We start from the raw sequence: 12,233 nt of genomic DNA on the forward strand, positions 1-12,233 counted from the left end.
GGAAACCCTTTGGGATCAATACTAGCCAGTTTTATAGGGTTTCTATGAGTCAAAATGGATTCAATGTTATATACAACAACAACAGGTTGCAGAGTTAAACACAGAAAGATAGCAGGGCCAAGAAACTTAATATTCAGTAGATATTAAATGTATGTGGTGCACCTGGGCTCTAAATATTCATGACATACTAAATATATGAGTACTCGTATTCATTAGTAAATATTCATGAGATGAACTCAGCCAGCCATTCAATGGTGGTGGCGCCCATTCTGGCCCCAGGTGTTCCCTGTGGAATAAATAAAAACAGAACTCCTATCTGGTTAGCAGACTTATTGACAAGCTATAGCCACGGCCAGGTAAACCTGTGTCTGAATTTCTCTGACAGTGCCAGCGTGTGCCATTAGCCCAGGAAACTTTTTGACTCTGGTCCTCCTTCTTTGAACCTCAACTCTGGTCTCATAACCACACCATCCGTGGGGAGGCTGATGCAGCAGATAGAGGCAGGGCCATTGCATCCTCCAGGACTAAGGCCATGCAGGCCTTCCACCAGCTAGGACCCAAGTGTGTGAAACCACCCATCTCCTTCCTTGTTTTTCATGCACATTTTAACTTGTGTTAATGAATAATATGATTAGAACATTTCAGTCCCATGGCCTCTGGGAGAACCTGGGTGTTAGTGACCAATGCACCAAGAAAATATCCCACACGACACTCTGACTGCTCTGTCAAGAATAGATTGTTTGAGAAGCAAGAATGGAACCAGCGAGACCGGTTAGCAACTATTCCATTTTTCTAGTCTTGAGATGAGGGTAGCTTGGGTTAGGAGGGGAAGATTCAGGATGGGTTTTGCTAGCAGAGCGAAGAACTGGGTTGGTGAGTTCACACTCATGGAAAGTGTAAACAGAGCGAAGAGTGTAGAGAGAGAGGGCAAACTCAGAGACGGATCTCCTGGAGTTGGCCATGCTTCAAAAGATGATGAAAAGCACAAACAAAAAAACAAGCATTACAGTTCCTCAGGGAACAAAGGGTCCAGAAATGTCACGTACACCAGTCACCAAACAAACACATGGCTTTCTTCATATACATCGACCAAGCTTCCAGTGATAAACCACCCTTTATTGGCCCTTTTACCCCGTACCCCCATCCAACCCTTTTCCTGTACCATGCATACACCGATGACCTAATGCATGACTCCTTCTTCTATGTCTCTAATTCCACATCTGCCCAGGGCTATCCACTCCAACTCCTTGGAGCTCTCTGCTAGAAAGTTCTTCATCTTATGGACCTGAATGCTGACACCTGGGTTACCTGGACTTCAGATTACAGAAAACAAGGTCAACCCTCCTCCACAAGAGATCTCTTAAGAGTCTTGAAAACACTTATCAGGCATGCCTGAGGTCTTCCACTTAGAGGCAAATATCCCTTTTCATTATTAATCCTCTCACATGAAAAAATTGCAATCTTTTGCCCATTCTGGTTGCTCTAACCCTGCAGTTCTCAACCTGTGGGTCACGACCCCTTTGGAAATTGAAAGACCATTTCACAAGGGTTACCCAATTCATAGCAGTAGCAAAATTACAGTGATGAAGTAGCAACAAAAATCATTTTATGGTTGGGAGGCTGACCGCAATATGAGGAACTGTATTCAAGGGTTGTGGCATTAGAAAGGTTGAGAACCACTGCTCTAACCTGAAGGTTTTCAGAATTCAGCATAACACTCAAGGGAAGGACCCACCACATAAATAAAACAAAGTGTCATGTTCCATGGTATCTGCCTAAGATCGCATTAGCTTTTCTGGTGACCACAACAGAGTCCGTGTTTATCCTTGGTGGACGTGCTGTATAGTGAAAGATGATGGAGCCATGAGCCTTTGCGGAAGTGCCATCCAGGCCTGTAATTGACTGGGATGAGGATGACAAAAGGGTGGTTTAAGCAGATGGAAAATAATACAATAAGGAAGAGAGAAATAGCGATCTGAAAGCAGCAGAGGAAAAGGTCCTTTTCCCGTAGGTCTTCATGCTGTAGGTGCTGTGAAGGAAACGGTCTCGCCATAGTAAAGAGATCAAACTGTTTGAAGACCCAGGAAGCATTGCCCACAGTAGAGGAGCAGCCCCTGAAGGCATCCAAGTCTTCCACAGAGGAGTGAGAGTAACAGCCAGGGTTGAGGTGCAGTGGATGGAATGCTAATAAACCATCCAATAGTTATAATCTTGTTTTTGTTAGTTGTCATCAAATTGATTCTTTCTGACTCATGGTGACCCCATATGGGCAAAACACAACTGTTCTGTAGGGTTTTCAAGTTTGTGACCATTGGGGAGCAGATCACCAGGCCTATCTTCCTAGGCTCCTCCGGGAGGGTTTGATCAGCCAAACTTTGGGTTAGTAGTTCAGTGCTTACTCGTTTGCCCCACCTAGTGACTTCTAACTACAACTGAATGGCATGTTGATATTCATCACTATCAAAAAATTAAGCACCTAAACAGTATCCTAAGACCTTCGAAAAAGCAGAAGAGTCTAAAATGGAAGAAGTTGGAAGTGGAAGAACCATAACTCTCCTTTAAATACAGACCTTGAGGCAATCCACTGTTTTTCAACTCTGGTTCATTCACTTGAATTGTGTCATCTTCAAGGTAGAAGTAGATTTTATACTGTCTTATTCTATAGTCCTCTTCAGTTTTTTGAGGCACTTCATCCTCCACATATGCATCAAAAGATAATACCTGTTAGAATCACAATTAGAAAAACCAAAATATGAAAGAAAATCCAGACAGCGTAATCAATAAGGCTATTGCATGTGAAATTATTAAAAAATCAATAAGGCTATTGCATGTGTAATTATTTGGAATGTAAAGGAAAAAGTAAAGGGTATTTTTGCAAGACCTTCTACATATAAGCTAAAAGGATGGACACACGATCTAACTTACAGTATATAAAGATGATTTCAAATACTTATCACTGTCTGATTAACACACTGCCATTGATTCGCTCCTGACTCCTGGCAGTCCTATATAGAGTTTCTGAGACTGTACAACTTTGAGAGGAGACAGCTTCTTCTTTCTCCCACAGAGGAGCTGGTGGATTTGAACCACTGACCTGGTGGTTAGCATTCTAACCCACAGGACCACCAGAGTTATCTGATTAGAATAAGAAATGTAGATCAGAACATTAAATCCATTATTCACCTCTGTCATTAACTGAAATCGTGTGCCTTTGGAATTTCACAGTGAGACTTTACATGTATGCATTGTAGAGATAAAATGTTCTTACAAGATGAATATAAGTTTTGTTATTATTTTTCTCCCACTAAAACTAACACAAATATATCTTGGTTCTGGGGTAAAATTAGGCTGATTCCTGATCCTGCCGATTGTTTTCCTTGAGGCAGTTCAGAGGCAGACCTAAAATTCTCCCAATGCACTGGAGATCCTGCTGTATACTTCTTTAGGAAGCTCAAAGAACCTACCTCAATACTAGACCCCATCTTCCCTTACACTGAGCATAGGAGCTGAGGGTTGGGGGTTGGGGTGGGAGGTAAATAAGATGAAATTTAAGCAAGGGAAAAAAATCAGATATAGTGAAAAAATATCTTAAAACTTCCTTAAACACTTTGGAAAACTTCTTCCTGAGTAAATACACAGGCCACTCATTTTTCTTCCACGTTGAAATGGGCTTCTGTATCTTTGGTTGAGGAACAGTTAAAGTCACTACTTTAGGTTTAGGTGCCATGTTGTATGAACGGCATGTATTGTGAACTGTTGGTGTCACTCTCATCACAGTGACCTGTTCACACAGTGAGAAGGTGGGGATTAAGGACAACTGAGGGGAAGCTTCTATTGCAAGCTTACCCCAAGGTACAGGCTCTCTACCTTTCAAACTGGTTCCAATATCCTCTTTGCCTTTCAATCACTCTTTACTGTTGAAATTCCAAAAGTTGGTTGTACATAGGATGTTATTCAAAGTGGACAATATGGTATACTTGAGCCGGGTTGCTAACTGTAATCTACTCTCTAGTGGTGATCAGTTACCCTAATTAAGAATACACAGACACTCTAGGGTTATTTAACACATTTCTATCATAACCCCCTATGTCAGAGGTTGTTAACAAAATGTCTCCCTAGTCTTATCTGATCAACACGAGAATCACTGTCAATTACCATAAGAGATGGTAGAAATGAGTTTTAGATGGAGAAAAGACTATACTCAAGATCCATGAATCTATTATAAATACTGTCCTTAAAACCAATTGCTATAGAATCAATTTTGATTCATGGTAAGCTCATGTGTACAAGAGAAAAACTATGCTCAATAGGGCTTTCAATGACTTTTTTTTTTTCAGAAGTAGACCACAGGCCTTTGTTCTGAGACATCCCTGTACAAATAAGAACCTCCAACTTTACAGGCTTAATCAGACTTGCAAATCAATTGAGAAAACTCATCCTTATGATATTGTTTCTCTAGATTCATTCACAGTACCAATTTTGTTAGCCTAGGTCCTCTAGGGAAGCAGTGTGTGTGTGTTTGTGTGTGTGTGTGTGTAGGGAAAAGTGAGGGATGGGGGAAGAGAGGAAGGTGTATGAGAGAGAGATCTATTCAAGGACATGGCTCAGACAGTTGTGGAAGTTGGTAAGTCCAGTTTGTTTCAAGTCCATGGGTCAGAGGTTAAGCTGGAGGCTTGTTCTGACTTGTGTAGCTTTCAGGACTGACAAACCAAGAAGCAGGAAAACAAAACAGGAAGACCATGGGCTGGTGAATGTCAGCAGGCCAGGCTTGTGGCTGCAGAGTCAAATATATGTAAAGTCCAAGGGCCAGATGGTGGGTGGGATGGCGGGCCACTGATGGTTCTCAGCATAGGCAAGGTCATTTATTTGAGTTCCAAGAACCTGAGGTCTATGGAACGTATACCAGATCCAGACCTAGCCAAAAAAGCAAAGAATCTCTTCACATTGTCTACTTAACTCATATATCAAGTAGGCCGGAGCCTACTTGACCTTAGTAAGGGGTTGCACACCACCTTAATCATCCCACAATTGCTTGGCTGCTCCCAGGAGATTCCTTCATAGAATTGATCACATTATGATAGATCACATCATGTGGGCAGCCTCAACCATCAAACTACTGAGAATCCTGGCCCAGCTAACTTAACACAAAACCTAATCATCTATGTACATAGGTAGAGGCAAGAGATAAAACTCAGGACATCCGGAACCCAGGAACAGGAATGGGAATAATGATACCAAAAGGGTAGGGGGAAGGGGGAAAGGTGGGGAAGTAGGGGTTACCAATCTCAATGAATGGCACATAACCACACACCCCCTATCCAGGGGGAAGAACAACAGAAACCAGAGGGGAAGGGAGACAGCGGTTGGTATGAGATATGAAAATAATAGCAATCTAAAATCTATCAAAGGACCATGAGCATGGGGGGGGGGTTGGGGAAGAGGACTTGATCCCAATGACTCAATAGAAAGTAAATGTCTAGAAAAGAACGATGGCAATATATGTACTAATACGTCGGATACAATTGATGTATGGATTGTAACAAGAGTTGCAAGAGCCCCCAATAAAATGATCTAAAAAATGATCATAGTAGCCATGTCCATTAACCCTATGTACCACCCAGGTACCACCTTAAGAATCTGATGTGCTCAGTAATCCTTACCCTTCAAACTGACTGCTTGGGCTTGATTCGAAAATGGTACTGTTTAGCTGCTTAGGGAATTCATCTGGCCTGATTCCAGTCAGAAGGTTGGCTAACCCTCACTATAAGAATGTTGTCATATTTGTATTGAGGGAACACCAGTGTGAGATGCTGTAGAAGAGCTGTGAGTGAGGATGGGTGATTTCCTTTGGGGTAATAAAAATGTCTCCCAATTAGATAGTGGTAATGGCTGCACAACATTATGAATGTACTAAATGCCAATAAATTGTACACTTTTAAATGGTTAATGGCTAATTTTATGTTAGATGATTTTGACCTCAATAAAGAAGACATGTCAGTTACTAAATTGTGCACTTTAAAGTGGTAAATTTTATGTTATATGAATGATATCTTGATAATAAAATAAATAAGCAGAGACAAGAGAAAAGGAGAGACGCCGCCTAAGCCCCTGCCTAAAAGGACAGAGAGCTAGCACTGTACTGCATGCTCTATATGGACAGTATTCAATATCTGAGACTTTTAAAAATTTATTTTTCAACTTCTTAAAATGTGAATTGCATGAAGCTTTACAGAGAAAATTTTCCAATCAACAATACAATGTTGTTTTCCAATCAACAATACAAGCACATTTTGTTTCATGGCTTTAAATGCAATCCCCACAATGCAGAATTACTTATCTCACTTCCTTCCTGTGTTTCACATTTCTATTCCTGCTTCTTCTTTTTTTCCCCTTTGTAGCTAGCATTTTATTGGTTGTTTTGAGATCAGTACAGAGACATCATAAACAATTTATACAAAATTATTAATGAGTATACCCAAATACTAAAATGGTATGAAGATACAATTTGTATCTAAATTCCAGTGACTTTCCAGCTTTAAATTTGGAGGCAAAAATTTTTTTAAGAGAATATCAAGTACCATTATGTTCAAATGTTGATAAGTTGCTACATCTTAAGTCCCACTAACTCACAATTTACTGTCACACACACTACACATGCAAATGTTCAACACTTCACAGTCCATAACAAAGTTTCACAGCAAATAACAAAGTTATCAGGAAATCTGCATGACAGTGACTCCAAATTTCCATTAAGTATGTTTTGTATTAGGCATACAAAAACTACAGCCCCCACCCAATCGCATGGAAAGTTTTGGTGACACCCAAGACAGCCAAATCTTCCCACAAATCAACATCGCACTATTTCCTGGTTGTACCAAAAAATAAACAACCAGTAAATGATTTCGCGGCTGTAAAATATTTACACGTTTAAAAAATGGGATAGAGTGGGATTTCTTCCTTCTTACAAATGTTTCTAGAACTACTAAAAAAACTTGCATTTACAAAATAGTTGATTAAAATACGCCCCTGTATTGTACAAGAAGGGGGATAACAGGGCCTACTGATAAGACATGGTAGATAAACCATCAAACTTGGCTTCTTTTTCTCCTGCCTCATCAGAGGCTAGACTCTCCTCATTTTTCATTTCTCCTTTTTCAGCAGGTAAATCTTATTTAGTTTCTTGGTTAGCTACTTCAACCTATTTTTCCTTTGCTCCCCTTTTTTCCTTTGTTCCCACTTTTTTTTAAATCTTTTTATTGGGGCTCATAAGGCTCTTATCACAATCTGTACATACATCACATGAGCAAAGCACCCTTATACATTCGTTGCACTCGTCACTCTCATAATTCACCTTCCACTTGGGTTCCTGGAATTAGCTCGTTTTCCCTTTTTTCCCCCCATCCCCCTCCCTCCCCGATCCCACCCCTGGTCCCTTGATAGTTTATAAATAATTATTATATCTTATCTTACACTCCCCGGCGTCTCCCCTCACCCACCTCCCCCTTGACAATCTCCCAGAGAGGAGGTTACACATAGATCTCCGAGATAGGTTCTCCCTTCCCACTTTTTTTGTCTGAAGATTAATCCTTTGCCTCTTTTGTCTCTCTGTCACCACTTTCACAGGCACAGGTTTCGCTAGCTACTTCTCTGATCTCCTCCTTCACCTCCCCCCTTTCCTTTTGGGTATCTTGGCTGTGGGGAGAATGCTGCTAAATCCCTGTGGACTTGGGACACTGAGGGCTTTCTCAAAACTGGGTTGCCTGGCCACTGCCTTATTCCTGCTTCTTTCTTAACTCTTAGTTTTCTTAACCTTCTAAACCTTTCTCTTGGATAAATGCTGCCTTTTTTATCTCAAATGGCAGGTTATTCTAAGGAGTGTATATTTACCTAAATAGCATTGTTCCCCCTTTTGACCTGTCTGTTGCTTGGCTGAAGAAGGGGTTGAGTTCCAGACCTGAAGGTGACTAAGGGATTCCACCAGGTTCTATCCAACCAGTAAGCCTGGTCTCTCTTATCATTTTGAATTTTGTTTCACATTTTTCTCCCACTCTAACTAGAACCTGTTAAAAGGTGAGTCTCTTTCAGAGCAGTTGGTAGTGGTAGTGAGGAACCACATAGTTCTTGTCTCAAAGTCTTGAAGGCCAGTGTTTACATGGTTCATCGTCCACTGGACTATTTTGAGCTGAGACTTTGCTCTTTGTAACTGAGTAACAGAGTGTGTAAAGAATATGCATAGCTCACCACCACCACCTTTAAAGACTGAACAGTGTTGGTACAAATAAGTGAAAAACTCAACTACATCCATGGACTTCTTGAGGTGGAATTCACAGAAATCAAGTTGACTACATCTTTGGGAAGAGATGATGAAGAAGTTCATTATGAGCTGCTAAAACTAGACCAAGACCTGATTGTGAAACAGACCATCAATTGCTCATACATAAGTTCAGTTGGAAGCTGAAGAAAATTAAAACAAATCCATAAAAGTCAACGTTTGACCTTGAGTCTCTCCCACCTGAATCTCAAGAAAAGCTCAAATAGATTTGACATACATAAAACTAATGATGGAAAACCTGAGGGATAACATCAAGAGCATCATACAAGGAAAAAAAGGTTATTAAAAAGACAGGAAAGAAAGAAAAGGGAAAGGTAGTGTCAGAAGAGACTCTGAAATGTACTCCTACTTATAGAGTAGTTAAGGCAAATAGAAGAAATGATGAAGTAAAAGCTGAACTGAAAATTTCAAAAGACAGCACGAGTAGACACAATATTATAATGATATGCGCAAAGACCTTGAGTTAGAAACTCCAAAATAACACACACACTCAGCATTTCTCAAGCTGAAAGAACGGAAGAAAAATGAACTCCTGGGTTGCAAAATTGAATGATTTTATGGACAAAACATTGAACGATGCAGGAAGCATCAAAAGAAAATGGAAGGAATACAGGTCACTACACCAAAAGAACTAGTTGACATCCGCCCGTTTCAATAGGTAGCATATGATCAAGAGCTGATGGTATTCAAGGAAGAAACCCAAGTTGCATTAAAGGCATTAGCAAAAAATAAGGCTCCAGCACCACATACTACATTCTCCCGCCAGGCAAAAATTTCCTCTGCCTTATCTTCATGCCCACTTGAGCTCACCCGCCATGGCCACCATTCAGCAGCTCGTAGGAAGATGGCACGCGGTAGACAGCAAAGACTTTGATGCGAACATGAAGGAACTAGGAGTAGGAATGGCTCAGTGAAAAATGCGTGCAATGGTCCAGCCTGACTGTGCAATCTCTCCTGATGGCACAAACCTCATCGTGGAAACGGAGAGCACTTTGGAAACTACACAGTTTTCTTGTAAACTGGGAGACAAGTTGGAAGAAACTACAGCTGATGGCAGAAAACGCAGACTGTCTGCAACTTTACAGATGGTGTTTGGGTCCAATCTAGGAGTGGGATGGGAAGGAGAGCATAATAAGAAGAAAATTGGAAGGTGGAAAATTAGCGATGGAATGTGTTATGAACAATGTCACCTGTACTCGGACCTATGAAAAAAGTAGAGTAAAAATTCTATCATCATTTGGACAAGGATTAGCTGTGAGAATGAACAAGCTCAGTTCAATGGGCAAAATCTCTGTATTGCTTTTTGTTTTGTGATTTTATATTCAATTGCTCTTATCATACACATTTAAAAAAATCATTTAATTGGGGTCTCATACAATTCTTATCACAATCCATACATACATCCATTGCGTCAAGCACATTTGTACATTTGTTGCCATCATCATTCTTAAAACATTTTCTTTCTACCTGATCCCTCATTTTTGCCCTATCTCCCTCCCTCACCCTTGAGAATTTATAATTTTTGTTCATGTCTTACACTGCCCAATGCCTCCTTTCACCCACTTTTCTGTCGTCTGTCCCTCAGGGAGGAGATTATACGTAGATAATTCTGATCGGTTCTCCCTTTCTCCCCCACCTTCCCCTTACCCTCCTGGTATTGCTACTCTCATTATTGGTCCTGAGAGGTTTATGTGTCCTGGATTCCCTGTGTTTCTACATCTTATCTGTACCCCTGTACATGCTCTGGTCTAGCTGGATTTGTAAGGTAGAATTGGGATCACGATAGTGGGGTGGGGGCAGGAAGCATTAAAGAACTAGAGGAAAGTTGTATGTTTCCTCAGTGCTATATTGCACCCTGACTGGCTCATCTCCCCATGACTCTTCTGTAAGAGGATGTCCAGTTGCCTACAGATGGGCTTTGGGTCTCCACTCTGCACTCACCATCATTCACAATGGTATATCACACACATTTTACATACAACTATTTCAAAGTGTTGATTTGATTAGGATCATCCCTTTGATTAACAAATGAATGTGTTTGTGATAATAAATAAGGCACCAGGAACTGACAAAATACCAATGGAAATGTTTCATTAAGCTGATAAAGCACTGGAAATACTCAGTCACCTATGCCAAGAAATGTGGAAGACAGCTACTTGTCTGAAGAGATCCATATTTGGACTGATTCCAAAGAAAGGAGACCTTAAAGATGGTGGAAATTATTGAACAATAAAACTAATTTAACATGCAAGCAAAATTTTGCTGAGGATCATTCAACACAGGTTGCAGCATCACATCAACAGGGAGCTGTCAGAAATTCAGACCATATTCAGAAAAAGTCGAGGTACAAGGGATATTAGTGCTGACATCAGGTGGATCTTAGCTCAAAGCATAGAATACCACAAAAGAAGTTTACTTGTGTTTTATCAACTGTGCAAAGGCATCCGACTGTGTGGATCAGAACAAACAATGCATAACTTTGAGAAGAATGTGAATTATAGAACACTTCATTGTGCTTATGAAGAATCTGTACAAGGATCAACAGGCAGCCCTTTAAATGGAGGAATGCATGGTTTAAAGTCAAGAATGGTGTGTATCAGGGTTGTATCCTCTCAGCAGACTTATTCATCTGTATGCTGAGCAAATAATCAGAGACGCTGGACTAGATGAGAAACACCACCAAAAATGCAGACGACTTGAAGCACTTGCTGATGAAGATGAAGGACTGCAGACAACGTAATGTAAAGGAAACAAAAATCCTCACAATTAGACTCAAACAGTGTTTCGTTGTGTGGTGCACAGAGTGAATGAGAGTCAGAACTCATTTGATGGCACCTAACATAACTGGTAAAATTTGTGAATGACCAAATTTCAAACTTCCATAGGTCTGTTGACAACAGTCATTTGGCATATCATGAAGAAATATCTTTTAAACAAATGAAATGTTGAGAGAGAAGAAAGTATGCTAAATGAGGAAAAGAGAAAAGAGAAGACATGTTATTTTAGACTGGGCTTACCTATATTTATAACAGAGATGGATAGTTCATATTCTGGAGTACTGGGAATGCAGGATTGTCCAACTCCAGCATGAAAGCTTCAGAACAAACAGCGAGGAATAGATATGGAAAAATTGAAAAGAAAGAGAGAGGAAATTGTAAAAGGTACCAAAGAAAAAGATGAGAGGAAAGATACCCAATATATTAAAGACAATCTCACATAGATAGACATAAATGCAATAGAATTTGGTGTACCTGAGAAAATGACCTAACATAAAAACTATAAGAAATGAAAATTCATAGAAACGTAATTATTACATGAGGTTTTATCAAGATTTATGATAAGTTAAGCAGACACTAGATAAAGAAGGTTCTTGAGGATCTAACTGACTGTAATTTCCTCGAAGAATAAATATAAATGTCATTTGGCAGATGTATACTTGGCAGTTCCCACAGGCCTCCACTGGTCCTACATAAGGTAATCTTCCTGTTTCCCAAGTACTTGCAGTTTGAATCCTAGACTAGAGAAGATAAAATCTGAAATCAACTGGCACTAATACACATGTTATTTCTTCATTATAAAGGAATTGTTTTAATGACAGTATTACTGGAATCAGATCTTCTCATTAAAGCCAAAAGAAACTCGAAGCAGACAGAATTGAGTTCTAGCAAGTGGTGGGAACTTAATGTATGTGAGAATTTAGCATTGTGGGGAAGAAGTGAATGCAATTTTCACATCAATCAAGTTATTTGCTTTGCATTATCTCCAAATGGCTGGATTTTACCATTTATTTGGATCTCTAATTTTAACTTAAAATTACTCTGGTCTGATGTAACACCTGTTTAGGTTGTCTGTCACAGACCAGGCAGTTCACTGTAAAAAGGTGCATGCAAAAGTCTAGTCT

The 12,233-nt window shown here is 40.0% G+C and overlaps 1 protein-coding gene and 1 pseudogene across 1 annotated transcript in view; one reads left to right on the forward strand and one right to left on the reverse strand.

Moving 5' to 3' along the window:
• The window catches only part of EFHC2 (EF-hand domain containing 2), a 168,573-nt gene that overhangs the window by 121,444 nt on the left and 34,896 nt on the right, over nt 1-12,233 (reverse strand). Inside the window, exon 2 of the mRNA XM_075539326.1 lies at nt 2,571-2,721. Within this exon, the coding sequence (XP_075395441.1) occupies nt 2,571-2,721 (151 nt within the window). The remainder of the gene's footprint in view (nt 1-2,570; nt 2,722-12,233) is intronic.
• Nucleotides 9,148-9,646, forward strand: LOC142434672 (fatty acid-binding protein 5 pseudogene; annotated as a pseudogene).

Source organism: Tenrec ecaudatus, chromosome X, assembly GCF_050624435.1.
Source record: "Tenrec ecaudatus isolate mTenEca1 chromosome X, mTenEca1.hap1, whole genome shotgun sequence".
Classification (NCBI taxonomy): domain Eukaryota; kingdom Metazoa; phylum Chordata; class Mammalia; order Afrosoricida; family Tenrecidae; genus Tenrec; species Tenrec ecaudatus.